Source organism: Bison bison, unplaced genomic scaffold (assembly GCF_000754665.1).
Source record: "Bison bison bison isolate TAMUID 2011002044 unplaced genomic scaffold, Bison_UMD1.0 scf7180017864061, whole genome shotgun sequence".
Classification (NCBI taxonomy): domain Eukaryota; kingdom Metazoa; phylum Chordata; class Mammalia; order Artiodactyla; family Bovidae; genus Bison; species Bison bison.
The window spans coordinates 6,775,842-6,791,738 of NW_011494633.1; the positions used below are offsets into that span (position 1 = coordinate 6,775,842).

At 39.9% G+C, this 15,897-nt stretch overlaps 1 protein-coding gene across 6 annotated transcripts in view; it reads left to right on the top strand.

Annotated features, from left to right (window-relative positions):
- The window catches only part of UNC79 (unc-79 homolog (C. elegans)), a 286,801-nt gene that overhangs the window by 238,538 nt on the left and 32,366 nt on the right, over window positions 1-15,897 (top strand). For all 6 annotated transcript variants that reach the window (XM_010836213.1, XM_010836214.1, XM_010836215.1 and 3 more), the window contains 2 exons: window positions 3,643-3,753; window positions 11,601-11,705. In XM_010836213.1, the coding sequence (XP_010834515.1) occupies window positions 3,643-3,753; window positions 11,601-11,705 (216 nt within the window). The remainder of the gene's footprint in view (window positions 1-3,642; window positions 3,754-11,600; window positions 11,706-15,897) is intronic.

Consider the following 15,897-nt stretch of genomic DNA (forward strand, 5'->3'; position numbering starts at 1 on the left):
AATACTTTGGCCACCTAATGCGAAGAGCTGACTCATTTGAAAAGACCCTGATGCTGGGAAAGATTGAGGGCAGGAGGAGAAGGGGATGACAGAGGATGAGATGGTTGGATGGCATCACCGACTCAATGGACATGGGTTTGGGTGAACTCCAGGAGTTGGTGACGGACAGGGAAGCCTGGCGTGCTGTGGTTCATAGGGTTGCAGAGAGTCGGACACGACTGAGTGACGGAACTGAACTAAACTGAACTTGTCCCATCTGCGTGCTCCCTGTGTACTTTCAGAAGCACTATTATCATCACCATCAAAACAACAACTACTGTTGGTTGAGCACTGACCATATGGCAGACATTGTGCTAATTGCTATACATTTACCATCTTATTTAATTTCATACTTCCTTGCCTTTGCTTAGGCTATTTCCTTTGCCTGAAATGCTTTATACCCTTATTGGAGACTAAACTCCTTCTCATTCTTCAAGATGAGAATTTGAATTCCATTCCAATTTTAAAATGGAAAGCTCAGGGCTTCACTCATAGCTCAGTTGGTAAAGAACCCACCTACAATGCAGGAGATCCTGGGGTGGGAAGATCTGCTAAAGAAGGAACAGGCAACCCACTCCAGTATTCCTGGGCTTCCCTTGTGGTTCAGCTGGTAAAGAATCTGCGTGCAATGCAGGAGACCTGAGTTTGATCCCTGAGTTAGGAAGATCCCCTGGAGAAGGGAAAGGCTACCCACTCCAGTTGGCCTGGAGAATTCCATGGACTATACAGTCCATGGGGTTGCAAAAAGTTGGACACAACTGAGCGACTTTTGCTTTCACCAGTTTTAAAAAGGCTCACATTCTCTATAGCAGCTTTGTTAGATCCACACTCTGTCAGATCCACAGTACCTGATAGAGGTCTCTGTATTAGCAGCTCTCCTGTCGTCTCCTCGGTGAGCCTGTGAGCTTTACAAAGTCCAGCACTATGTCTTATTCACTTTTGTATTCCTGGCTACATTTCCAGACTGCGTTATATGCAGTAATGCAATAGTTTGTATTGCAATGGATCGTAGTTACTAGAAGTACCAAGTAGTTACTGCTGCTGCTGCTGCTGCTGCTAAGTCACTTTAGTCGTGTCCGACTCTGTGCGACCCCATAGATGGCAGCCCACCAGGCTCCCCCGTCCCTGGGATTCTCCAGGCAAGAACACTGGAGTGGGTTGCCATTTCCTTCTCCAATACATGAAAAGGAAAAGGGAAAGTGAAGTCGCTCAGTTGTGTCCGACTCTTAGCAGCCCCATGGACTGCAGCCTACCAGACTCCTCCGTCCATGGGATTTTCCAGGCAAGAGTACTGGAGTGGGTTGCCAGTGTGTACCAAGAAGACACATCCCTTGTAACTTTTTACCTTGACTTTGCTTGCATAGACTCATGGAAAACTGCAAAGATATTATTTAGTCTAGTCTGTTCATATAGAGATAAGGAAATAGGATCAGAGAAATGAAGTGTCTTGACCAAGGTCACATAGCTGGTTAATGGACGATTTGAGACTTGAATCTAGGTTCTTGATTTCAAGTTTTTTTGTCTGTACTACTGTACCGCCCCATTACCATGCTGCTTTACTAGATAAAAGAGCAAGTTTCTATATAGGTTCAATCCAGGTTTATTCTTTTGTTTTAACCAATAAGAATGAATTATGTATCAACACAGACATATTTCTCTCCCCAGTCATCCATTATTAGTGTTTCAAGGCAACAACATTTATACAGAGCAAAGAATACTGAATCAATAGTACTATTTTAAAGAGTGTCTTTAAGATTTTCTGTATGGAACGTACTACATGGTTCCTTTGGGTAATATAGATAGCAAACATAATTCCTATCCTCAGGGGCAGCTAATATGTGATGAATTCATTTTTGTATCCATAAGGGAAAGGGCCCCAAAATGCACAAAATCTTTGATATGGTCATTCTTTTCCTCAGAATCTATTTTAAAGAAGCAAATGCAAATTTCATGCAAAATTGTATTTATTGAGATCTTTTTATATAATAAAATCTGACTTGTGGCCATTAAGATGGATCTATATGAAGAATTAAATAACATTGGAAATTTCAGATATTACTATCTTAACAAAATCTATTATTATGTCTGTGCAAGATTTCAACTGAGTAAACTGGTGTGTAAAGAAGAAGAGAAATATATCAAAATGTTATGATGGGAATATGGAGGACTTATTTCCTTATCTTTACTTTTCTACAGATCCCCCTTTTGCACACTGAACATGTGTTACTTTTATAATCCAAACAGTTAGGACCATAGAGGTTGAGAATTAGCAGAAATCGCAGCATGAAGTCCTTTGGAGTCCAGTTAAAATCCTGTCTTCCCTATAGAGCAGTTCTCTCTCTGGAAGATTGCCCCCGAATTTGAGTTTGAATTCCATTCAATAGCTGTATGGCCTTAGGCAAGTTACTTGCCTACTTAACTGTCTCAGCAGCAGAATGGGGATATTAAAGCTTCAGAGATGTGCTGATCACAACTAACAGTGATGAGAGGCTTACTGTTGCCACGTGCTTTACATGCATCATCTTCTTTAATTCTCACAGAAATACTGAGATGGAGGTCATTGTTATCCTCATTTTACATGGGAGAAAATAAAGTCTAGAGATGTTAAATCACATGTTCAAAGTCACAGAGTGCTAAAGTTTGCTCTCTGTGTAAAATTCTAGAGTGTGTGTCATTAATTATTATAATATATTGTCTCCCCAGGATTTTTATAAGAATTTTATAAATGATGAGATAAATGATATAAAAGCATCTAACTCTGCCTGATACTTAGTAGGTACTCAGGAAAAGTTTCCAAATGACTTAAGAAAGCATATTGATCTATAACTGACTCTTTATGGGTCAGATTCAGAAGGGAAAGTAAAAAATGACAATGCTTTCCTCATAAACATTGGTAGGAATCTGGGTCCTGATGAGTTTTATTAAGCTAATAGCCCTTTGGTACTTACGTGCAAGGGTGGTTTTTGCTGCTTAACTGAGATGACAGATTTCTAGAGGAGTTAGGTCTGATAAGCTAGGGCTTCCCTGACAACTCAGATAGTAGAGAATCTGCCAACAGTGCTGAAGACCGTGGTTCAATCCCTGGGTCAGGAAGAAGCCCTGGAGAAGGGAATGGCTACCCACTCCAGTATTCTTGCCTGGAGAATCCCATGAACAGAGGAGCCTGGCAGGCTACAATCCATGGGGTCACAAAGAGTTGGACATGACTGAGCAACTTTCATTTCACTTTGCTTAGGTCTAATTAACTCATAAATGCCTAAAGATTCAGAGAAATAGAACGAGAGATCCTCACACAGACATCAGAGTCTTGATTGCTTGGGGGTGGGTTTGAGGATAAGATTAGTGTTAGGTTGGTTTATAAGTGATGCCACTTGGAAAGATGGATTTTTTTGAGCAATAAAATGATTAAATGATGTTCTTTGAGCTACTGATTGAAGATTCAGTTCTTGTTAGACCAACCAGTTTGCTATAGTAGCCACCTGGCAACAGATTTTAAATTAAAGAATGATCCCCATTACTTAAAGTGTCATTAGACTTTAATTACTTTTCTTTTTTTCATAAAAGAAGCAGCAATAGATTTTTTTGGCCCTAATCTCATTGCAGAGTTTGTTGGAACCATTTTCAAAGCTGCTCAGTTTTGTGATTCAGAATGCCGTCTTCACGTTGGCCTACCTGGTGGAGGTGTGCGGCTTGTGTTACCGAGCTTTCACTAAGGTAAGGTTGCATGTTTGTGTGTGTCATGGGAAACTGAAAACTAGTAGAAACATATTCTTTCTAATCAGTATCAAATCCCTCTTAGGTGAGTTGCCTCAATATAGCTTTAAATGAATAATTCTACTGAGGTCTGATAAAAATCATTAGAAGCAAACACTTTATACATACAAATATATAACCTATATGTTAAACATGCAAATTTGGAGAACTGAGGGTCAGATGGCTTACAGGAGAAGAGGTATTTTGAATGAAATGAAGTAATGGTCTAAATGACCTCTGATGTCTTTTTCAAGTTCACCATTCCATAATTAGTGGGCAAGTCATCAGCACATATCAGTTTTATACCCAAAGTAGAAAACTATCAGCTTGTTATTTGTAAAAGCCAGTCGAGAGCTCCTTAATTCTCATCATTTGTCTGTCTCCCCAGTTCTGGGTTCTTGGTCTCTGAGATTGTAATCTCGTCTTTTGTCATCTTGCTTTGATAATGGTTTCTCTATTGCATTATCCTTGGTATCCCCTGCCCCGCTACTGAGGAAGTGGAAAAGTACTGCTTGCCCAATGCATATAGCAGCCTTGCTGGTGCTGGAAAAGCAGAGGGCAGGGCAAAGAGAGCGTGTCTGTCCTTAGAACAAAGTGTCAATTTTACTTCTCTGACTTCCAAATTATCCAACTTTATTTTCAGTGGGGTTTCTGTGTCTGCTGTTTCCTCTTAAACATTCAGAATACTCCTTTATTCATGTTGTCCACTTCTACAGGCCCTTTATTTTCTCATAAAAATCTAATTGTATATCAAGATTTCATTCTATTTAAAATACTCGTCTCCTTTCTTACCATCGTGTGTCCATTCCGCCATGTTAAGTGTTTTGTGATAATCTTCTGTTTGATCTTTCTGACTGTAAACTATTTATTACTCTGCCTGGAGCAATATGTTTTCTAACTACCGAAATAATCAGGATTTTTTTCTTCTTTCAAATTCTCCCAGAAAAATAGCTTCTTTTTATTTTTTTTTTCACTTAAGAAAATAGATCTGTAAGACAGCACCAAATACAGTGAAAAGATATTCTATATTTAGAAGTCACTTTATTTCTTAATTTTCTTTATGTTTGATTTGCTTAAATTACATATAGATATTTAGAGAAAGAACTGTAATGAGTTTGTACTTTCTGTGTTGTGTACTATAAGTACTGATTACAGCAGACCTTCCACTATTTTGAATTCAAGATATTCTTGGTTTTGAATATTCATTTTGCATTTTATCCCCTCAAAATCTGTCATAACTTCAGTGGCCAGTCATCTATCCTTCCTTATTCTGCAACTCAAATGACTGTTAGTTATAGAGCTTTCATCTAGGGTGTTCCCACCTTCTTCATAGATAATGAGAAGCTATAAGAAATAGTTAAAGAAATAGCAGTATCTAATTGAGTCTTTTCCCTTATTTAATCAAAAGAAAAGGGATGGAAAGGTAAGCACTTTGGAGACTTTTCTATTAAGCATTCAGGCAGTCTTAATAACTTGACAGCTGTCCCACTTAAAATTCTGGAAGTGCTGGATGAAATGTAATAAACATTATTTTAAATATATAGCTAATTTTATCAGCATGAAAGGGGCAAAAATGAAGAGGGAATTGAGAACCAGGATGATAAGTACATAAACTGATATTGTAGTAGTCCTGGGTTGGGGAAATTGACAGTCTTGGTAAACTTGGTGACTTGAGTCTTTTGTTTTTAATTGAAGTATAGTTGATGTTGGGCTTCCCTGGTGACTCAGTGGTAAATAATCTGCCTGTCAATGCAAGAGACTTGGGTTTGATCCCTGGGTCAGGAAGATCCCCTGGAGAAGAAAACAGCAAACCACTCCAGTATTCTTGCCTGAGAAATCCCATGAACAGAGGAGCTTGGCAGGCTGCAGTCCATGGGATTGCAAAGAGTTGGGTATAACTTGGCAACTAAACAATAGCGTAGTTGATATACAATATTATATGAATTACAAGTATATGGAGAAGGCAATGGCACCCCACTCCAGTACTCTTGCCTGGAAAATCCCATGGACGGAAGAGCCTGGTGGGCTGCAGTCCATGGGGTCGCTAAGAGTCGGACACGACTGAGCGACTTCACTTTCACTTTTCACTTTCATGCATTGGAGAAGCAAATGGCAACCCATCCAGTGTTCTTGCCTGGAGAATCCCAGGGATGGGGGAGCCTGGTGGGCTGCCGTCTTGGGGTTGCACAGAGTCGGACACAACTGAAGTGACTTAGCAGCAGCAATATAGTGATTTATAATTTATAAGGGTCATATTCCATATATATAGTTATTATTTAAAAAATTGGCTATATTCCCTGTGTTGTACAATATGTCCCTCTAGCTTATTTTGCACTTAATAGCTTGTACCTCTTAGTTCCCTGCCCTCTTCCCTCTCTCCATTGGTAACCATTGGTTTGTTCTCTATATATGTGAATCTGTTTCTTTTTTATTATATTCTTTAGTGGCTTGAATTTTAAAGCCCACACAGAGAAAGTAAATTGCATCTTGGGGCTATCCTAGGTTGGGAGTTAGAGCTGAGTTGTCCTCAGCAGAAAGTCAAAACCCATGAAAGGTTATATGTTTGATAAAAGACATATATCTTTTGGAAAGAATGTATTCTTATATGGAGGTGATGAAGAATGGGATCTGTCTGAGCCTGAGAACTGAAACATCTATAGTTTCCTTTGAGAATGAGTAAACATGAGCCTATTTTTGAATATGTTTAGAGTTTGAATTTGTAATACCTACATGTTCTATGAACTCCTAAACTGGAAAGTCAAATTAATTGGTGCTGGACACATAATAGCATTGGAGTGTCTGGCAGAAGCAGCTCAGAATCAATCCTCAAACCTCTCTGGAGGGATGTGCCTTCAACCTAGGCCCAATAGGATTCTTATAATTAAAATCCTGATGAACATGAGATCACAATCTAAAATTACAAAATACATGAAGAAATAATTCACAATGAGATACTTTAGTATAGTTAATAAAAAGCAAGATTATTCCCCTTAAGAACTACCATATTAGAACTATATAATAAAGAAAATAAAAACATATGCTTTTTTTTTCCTAATGAGAAAATATTTATTATCTTCTTTTTAAAAATATTTTCTCATTAGGAAAATAAAAGCTATCTGGTTCTTTATTCTTTAGTAATTATATATTTTCCCATGTTTGCAATTCATCCTTTATATGCTTCTCATTCAGCATATGTTTTAATTGGCTATACTTCATCACTTTTTTAGACAAGGAAGCTAAACCTTAAAAAGGAAACGTAACTTTCCCTCATAAACATGGGTAGTAAAGTGATGGAGTTGCTTTTCAAACCCAGTCAGTGGGTCTTTTTTCTAAAACTTCTTATTTTGTATTGAGGTATAGCCAATTAACAACGTTGTAAGTTTCAAACCCAGTCAGTGGGTCTTTTTTCTAAAACTTCTTATTTTGTATTGAGGTATAGCCAGTTAACAACGTTGTAAGTTTCAGGTTAGCAGCAAAGGGATTCAGCCATACCCATACATGTATCCATTCTCTCCCAAGCTCTCCTCCCATCCTAACACTGAGCAGAGTTCCTGTGCTATACAGCAGGTCCTTGCTGGTTACTCGTTCAGAATATGCAGTGTGTACATGTCCATCCCGAACCCTAACTATCCTTCCCCCAGCAACTATAAATTTGTTCTCTAAGTCTGTGAGTCTGTTTCTGTTTTGTAAGAACCAGATAGACTGGAGCAAAGTAAAAATTCTAGAAATGAAATAGTCATTGACAGTAAAAAACAAAAACAAAAGAAAAAAAAAAAGCCTCAGTGGACAGGTCAGAGAGCAAATTAGACTTAACCAAAAAGGGATTTGGTGGAATGGAAAATAGATCTGAAGAAATGATATAGCATGCAGCAAAGAGAGATCTGGAGAAGGGAATGGCAACCCACTCCAGTACTCTTGCCTGGAGAATCTCCAGGGACAGTGGAGCCTGGTGGGCTACAGTCCACGGGGTTGCAAAGACTGGGACATGACTGTGCAACTAACACTTTTGGCTTCACAAGTGGTTCAGACAGTCAGGAATCTGCCTGCAAGGCAGGAGACCTAGGTTCCATCCCTGGGTCGGGAAGATGCCCTGAAGAAGGGAATGGCAACCCACTCCAGTATTCTTGCTTGGAGAATCCCTTGACAGGCTACAGTCCATGGAGTCACAGAGTTGGACACAACTGAGCTACTAATACTTATCTATACTTTTATATCAAGAGAGATAGAGAGCTGAAGAATATAAAGGGACAATCTAGTTAGTACATTTGAAATCTTGGAAAATAAGGAAAACTTTCTAGAAAATTGTAATATATAACAATAAAAAAAAGATAGCTAGACTTACATAACGGAAAATTTGCTTTGGTGGTTGAAAACCATTCCATTAAAAAAATATATTTGTTTATGTATTTGGTTGTGCTGGGTCTTAGCTGGGGCACATGGGATTTTTAGTTGTGGCATATGGGATCTAGTTCCCTGACCAGGGATCAAACCCAGCTCCCCTGTACTGGAACACAGTGTCTTAACCACTGGACCACCAGGGAAGTCCCAAGCCATTCCAATTTTAAAGACAACTTCTGTTAAACATTTGAGATTGAGCTCTACTTTATGCAAACTAATACAGAGAATAGGAAAAGGGGAACAATTCCCAACATATTTTATGAGGCCAGTAGAACCTCAGTACCAATCAGACAAGGGCAATAGGAGAAAGGAAAATTATAGGTCAGTTATACTTCAAAGATGCAAAAATTCTGAATGAATAATCCCAAGTTAATGCATTAAAAATAAAGCCTCACATTCAGCCACAAAAAAGCATGAAATTTTGCCATTTGCAGCAACATGGATGGGCTTGGAGGGCATTATGTTAAGTAAAGAAAGTCAGACAGAGAAAGACAAATACTGTACAGTATCACTTATATGTGGAATCTAAAAATATAACAAAAAAGAAGTAGACTCACAGATACAGAGAACAAACTAGGGTTATAGTTGGGAGAAGAAAGTGAGGAGAGACTACATAGTGGTAGGGGATTAAAAAGACAAACTATTACGTATAAAATAAACTATAAGGATATATTATTGCACAACATGGGAAATATGTGTAATATTTTATGATAACTATAAATGGAGTGAAAATGTTAATTGCTCAGTCGTATCCAACTCTTTGCGACCCCATGGACTATAGACCACCCACCAGGCATCTCCATCCGTGGAATTCTCCAGGCAAGAATACTGGAGTGGGTAGCCATTCCCTTCTCCAAGGGATCTTCCCGACCCAGGGATCAAACCCGTGCCTCCTGCATTGCAGGTGGATTCTTTACTGTGTGAGCCACCAGGGAAGCCCATAAATGGAAATGGCTACCCACTCCAGTATTCTTACCTGGAGGATTCCATGGACAGAGGAGCCTGGTGGGCTATAGTCCATAGGATTGCAAAGAGTCAGATATGACTGAAGTGACTTAGAAGCAGCAGCAGGAGATAGAAAAGAAGCATTCTATATAATTCAGCATCCTTTTATGATAAATCTTGTCAAACTAGGAGCAGAAGGGAACTTCCTTAACTTATAATGGGTGTCTGCCAGAAACCTCTAGGAAATATTATACTTATGGTAAAATGCCAACAATAGTCCCTTTAAAGTCACAAGTAAGACAAGAATGACCATTATCATGGCTTCTCTTTGTTATGGTACTGGAGGCCCTTCAGTAAGACAGGAAGAATAAATCAAAGTATAAGGATTAGGGAGAAAAAGGTTCTAACTTTTCATAGACGATGTGATTACAAATGAACTGAAGAGAGCTTATCTATAGACACCTTTTTATAACTTTTATAAGAGAGTTCAGCAAGGATGCTGGATACAAATGAATACTCAGAAATCATCTACCTTTAATATTCAGCTATCAATACAAATGATTATGATATACTTTAAAATATCATTTATTGTGGCAACAAAGATCAAATCTAACCAAAATATGCAAGAACTTTTTGGAGGTAACCAGAACATTTTATTAGCACTAGATAAATGGAAACAGATCTCATGTTCATGAATGAGGACCCAGCATAAGAAAGACTACTAATTCTCACAAAATAACCTATAAATTTAGTGTAATTCCAATAAAAATCCTTGACTTTCCCTCCTGTTCAGGAGGGACTAGATAATTTGAATCTATCCTCCCACTTAATTTTAAAAGTTTCTTTAAAATATTTTCTGAAAACTTTTAAAAATCATCAAAATACTAGCCAGACATAGAAGAATTACTAAGCTAAGCTCTGAGAGAACACAGAAATGTGGAGATGTAAGCCTGGCACTGAAGACCTTTTTTGCCCTGGGAGTGTTTGGCTATCTGAAGGATGTGACAATTCTGAAAGATCCAGGAGGCAAGGAGAAGAAAGTCAGAATCTAGGAAATTCCAAGATTGGGGACTCTGTCTGATTCTGCACTGCCCTTACCTTCTCATCAGGACCACAAAATAAAGACAATCTAGAAGTAAGCTTGTCCTCACATGGACATAGATCCATGTCAAGACCTTTGGTGGCCCAAGATAAAATATTTCCAGGCTTGTTATGTGTCTTAAGGTAATACCCTGGACCACGAGTGCCTCCAGAACCTGGTGAAAAGCAAACAGAAAGCTTTTTGGAGGAAGATAGCATTCGAGGCCTCAGATTATTTCTAAAAATAATTTTAAAACAAAGCATGCAACATGCAAGGGTAACCAAACAAATGAGGGGGCAGGACACCATAAATGAGAATGAGTAGAAAGAAAAGACAATGGATTCAGACCACAGGGTCTCCAGGAAGTTAGCGATGATCAGGAAAGGACACATGGGGGACTTTTAAGGTGCTTGTGATGTGCTGTTGACCTGGGCGATGATTTCATTTGTGTTCAATCTGTACTAATCCATCTGTTAGCTTATATGTTATGTACTTTTCCACGTGTGCTATATTTGACAATTTTTAAAGGCTTACAAAATGGAAGATATTCTATCGTTCCATTATTGAGGACAGATCAATGAATTTTGGTGTGTTCATACAATAAAATATCATTAAGCTATTTAGTTAAATGAATGAGAATTATGTGTATCAATAGGGACTAATTTCAAAAATGTAATGTGGTAGAAAAATTGTAAGTTTCGGAAAGATACACACTGTAGGAAATTAAAAAAAACATGCAAAAATAATATTAAACATTACAATGGTGGCATACATATGTAGTAAAGGTGTTAAAATATACAAGAAGTAATAAGCGCCAGATACAAAATAGTGGCTATTTCAAGGAGGGAGAAAGAAAAGAGAGACCTGTGTAGATAGTAGCTTCAACTGTTTCTGTGATGCTTGACTTATGATGAAAAATGTTAAAAGATGGATAATAGGTACAAGATATATTCCATCTATTTTTCTGTATGCTCGAAATGGTCCACTTAAAAAGTAAGTTTCTTTAGAGAGGATATGAGACCCTTTCAACAGTGTTAAATGTTTCTAAATTATTTTCTATTGAAAAAATTCTAGATTTTTTAGTTTCTACATTCTTGGACATATCCTCTACGAGTAAGAATCAAATCCTATAGTTTCAGTATTTAAGAGATAGCCAATCTTTTTCTTATCCATTAAATTATGTGTTCTCAGTGCTTCACTAAACTCATTACAAACACAAAAATGCCTTTTTTCATTTTGAGTTTATTTCTTCAGGACAATTCATTATGCATTTTTAAGCAGTGCTTTTATTTCTGATCTGTGAATCTTTTGGAAGCTCTTTTGACAGAGATCTCTTTTAATTGAATTTTCAGAAGTCACTTACCTTCTTTTTTGTTTTATTTAGGAGCGGGATAAATTCTACTTGTCTCGTAGTGTTGTTCTAGAACTCCTGCAGGCCCTGAAGCTTAAATCTCCTTTACCAGATACAAACCTCCTTCTACTTGTCCAGGTAGGCTTATGCCTCATTTATAACACTTTGCATGAAATTCACTCAACGTTTAGAAAATTTAAGGAAGGTAGGGGGAATATGCATAAATTAAATGTCTCTGCCCAGAAATGAGAAATACCTTATATTAGCCATCATCTATCTGTTATTATGTACTTGGCACTTCCACTGGCTAAGAAAAGACCCCCAAAAAGGGTATTTATTTTGTTCCTACTGTGGAACTAGTTCTGTGAGAGACATAAGAAGAAGAATGAAACAATAATTGTCCTCAAGAAATTTATAGTCCAGGAGGTTGGAGGGATAGACCATTAATGGCTACTAGAGTTGAGGTGGGTCTAATGAAGCCAAAAATGGGAGAAGAGGCTAAGATCTGATTGCAGTGTACTATGAGTACAGGTGGGTCGCCAAATCTCTGAAGCAGAAGGGAAAGTGAGGGTGGGCCAAGCAAGATGTGGGCAAATGGCAGGACAGACTGAGTCCAACCAGGGAGGGAGGTGGGTGTGAAGAACCAACACCCACAGGAACACTGAGGCAGGTTGTGGGCGGAGCTTGAACACATACCAGGCCGGCTTGAGAGAACTTGCAAAGATGCATGCTTTTGGTTGAGGGGCTCCAGCGCTCATCCTTGGCATCCTTAGCTCAACGTCTTAGATGAGACTATGATTAGTGCCATGAGTGAGAACGAGAGGGAGGTAGATAAAGTCCTAGGGGAAGTTGGAGCAGGAGGCATTGTGTCTTGCTTTGTGTGAAATTAAGGAAGACTTCGTGAAGAAAGTGGCATTTGGCCGTTGAACTGGGTCACAAAGGGCTGGTGGGTGCAGGCAAAACTCTTGGCCTGGGCTGGAGTTCAACACCAGGGCTGACTGTCTTCCAGCAGTAAAGAGAGGCTTCAGCGGAAAGGTGGTATAATTTAGGAATAACCACATAAGGATGGGATTGAGAAACAGGCTGGCCAGGCCAGGGGTGTCAGTCCATGATCTGTCCCAGGTAACCTGAGACCCTGTCTCTTACCCCAAAGGTTCAGGCTAGTTAAGGTTCAGGCTCGTTGAGCTACAGCTGGGGTCAGGGTCACATTCAGACTGCCTTTGTGCAAAGTCCCCAGTCAGAGCTGTTTCAGTTCTTGCTGCTGGGCATTGTCACCAGCCCCTGAGTCTGAACCTACAAGGTTGAGGTTAAATGACTGAAGGAAAATAGGAGCTTGATGTCAAGGAACTGGACAGATTTCCCTGAATCTTAGGTACCTTGGGTGCAATTTAGAAAGATGGGAGAAAAGGGAATATTAATAGAGCACCTATTATGTGCCAGACAATATGCTGGGGCTTTATATACCCCCCTCACTTAATCCTTACAACCATGTAAGGAATTGGTTTTGTATCACAGATGAGGAGACTGAGGCTCAGAGATCACACAAGATCACCCAGCTGGCATAAATAGCATAAACATCTGACCACAGGGTCTAGTCAGCAATTAATAATCCAGTAGTCACATATGGATGTGAGAGTTGGACCATAAAGAAGGCTGAGCACTGAATTAATGCTTTCAAATTGTGGTACTGGAGAAGACTCTTGAGAGTCCCTTGGACAGCAAGGAGATCAAACCAGTCAATCCTAGAGGAAATCAACCCTGAATATTCATTGGAAGGAGTGATGCTGAAGCTGAAGCTCCAATAACTTTGGCCAGCTGATGCTAATCACTGACTCATTGGAAAAGACCCTAATGCTGGGAAAGATTGAAGCCAGGAGAAAAGGGAGACAGAGGATGAGATGGTTGGATGGCATCACCAACACAATGGACAAGAGTTTGAGCAAACTCTGGGAGATAGTGAAGGACAGGGAAGCCTGACCTGCTGCAGTCCATGGGGTCACAAAGAGTTCAACATGACTTAGCGACTGAACAACAATGACAACAGGGTCTAATCAGTGTAGAGCCCAGCCTAGTTAGGCTCTGTCCACCCCTTGCCTGGATTACCATAATGGTGCTTAGCTTTTTGCACTGTCTTCACTTCTCTCTACATCAATCCAGTCTTCTAACCTATGGCTGCCTAGAGGAATTTTGCTAAAGCTCTGCTTTTCATCAGATCACTCTGTGCATTGAAAACCTCCAGTGACCCTGAAGTACCTGAATCATCAAGGTCTTCCATCATCTGGCCATATTTGATTATTCAGCATTATTTCCCATTACAAATGCTTACTGACCATCTGTCTTGGGCTAGGTTCTGGGGATATAGAGATAGAAAGGCATAGGCACTATCCAGATAACATGCTAACCAATACACTGAAAGTCCGTAAAGTATATGAACTACTGCAGAGGAGGGAGTGGCCAGCTCAGGCCACTCAGGGTGGGAGGTGGAGGAAGGCTCATTTAGCCGTTATGAGCCCTGATCTGGCCCAGGGGCTGGAAAAGCAGAGACGAATAAGTCATGGCCTCTTCTGGGAGTCTCCTGTCTGATAGGTGAAGTTGCATCTAAATAAAAACTCTTTGACATAGTGCAATGGGTACCGTAGCAGTTGTGTGTACTGAGTAAGGAAGTGGTGCAGGAAAGGGACTGTGTGTTTTTGAAAGATGTGCAGAAGTTTGGGGGTTTACCTGGGAGAAGAGGAGGAACACCTTTGTCATTAATCATTTAATATCTGCTAACTGGTCCCTCTCCCCCACACACACCCCCCACCTCATTCTACTAATCCTTGAGATAAAAAGTGAGTTTTTCTCAAAGGTTCGAAATTTAATAAAAAAGTGGGTGTTCTTTCAGTGAAGAAGGGTCTTTAAAGAGCTTTCCCAGGCACTATGATGCTTTCAGAGAAGGGTGATGGCTAGAAAGTGATAGCCGGGGATGCTGGTATGACATGGTTGGAGTGAAATGGCTCCATTGTACCAAGATGTTGGACAGCCCGAGAGGAGACAGAAGCTGTGCTCAACCAGGAAATATGTGTTTCCCCAAGGAGAGACAGGCTTGAGTCTCTTCCAGTGGGTTGTCATTGACAAGTCCTGCCTACTCCCTCCCTGTACGACTTTTGAGTACACGCTACTTGGATGCAAACTGACCACAAAGGTTAATAGGATCAACACTGGTTTGGAGGAGAGGGCAGGGGAACTAGGCTTAGTGAAATAGCCCATGAGAGATTTAGGGTCAGCAGGGTGACTGTCTGGAAGTTTCTTGCTTCTGATTGCGTTGAGGTTGGGGACCTGCCCCCTTAAAGCAGCCTCGGTTCCCAGGCCCTGGAGGTGAGATCCTGTGGGCATCAGGCTGTTCTCCTGAGTGCTCTCAGTTTTAAGCAGAGCAGACCTGTGTAGCTGATCTTGGGTGCTGGCACCTCACTCTGTGACTGCAGCTGGGGACTGGGCTTTTCTGAGAAGTACGTTAGCTGGCCATAATAAGCACTTGTCACAAGATAGCAAAAGACTGACAGTTTAAATTGCTCAGGACTTAAGGAAACCATGAAAACAGTGATTATTGCATCACAGCTAGGGGAGTAAATAACAAAAAACAAATTATCTTTAGGAAGAAAGAAGGCAAGAAAAGTAAACCCTTCTGTGTATTTTGGATTCTCTCATGCCATTTCAAATGCGTACATTTTCATCTTTAAAAACAAATACATATTTGTCATTGAGTCATTATGTTAAATTTCAAAAATAAAATTGTAAAATTATTTAGATCAAAGAGATATCTGGGGGGATGTTTTGATATCACACCCATGAGAAACAGCCTTGTGAATAATATCTCAGCCTTCTCCACCAAAAAGTATTAAACACCATGTCATTCTGAAGTAATGTATCCTTGTTATATAAACTCTCAGAATGAAAACCATTTTAATTACTGAGAGAAAAAAAAGTGAGGCATACCTTAAGCAAGAAAAAACAGAAATAGTTCCCTTTCTCCCCTGTTCAGTTCAGTTCAGTTCAGTCACTCAGTCGTGTCCGACTCTTTGCAACCCCATGAATCACAGCACGCCAGGCCTCCCTGTCCATCACCAACTCCCGGAGTTCACTCAGACTCATGTCCATTGAGTCAGTGATGCCATCCAACCGTCTCATCCTCTGTCATTCCCTTCTCCTCCTGCCCCCAATCCCTCCCAGCACATGGAGAAAAGGCCTCTGTGGGGCCACTCATGGAATGATGGAGAAGCATCTTTTGTCTTTCTACAGGAAATGGTGCGCCTTTCTGTAGGGTTTCCCTGTTCCTTTTTCTCTTGCCCTT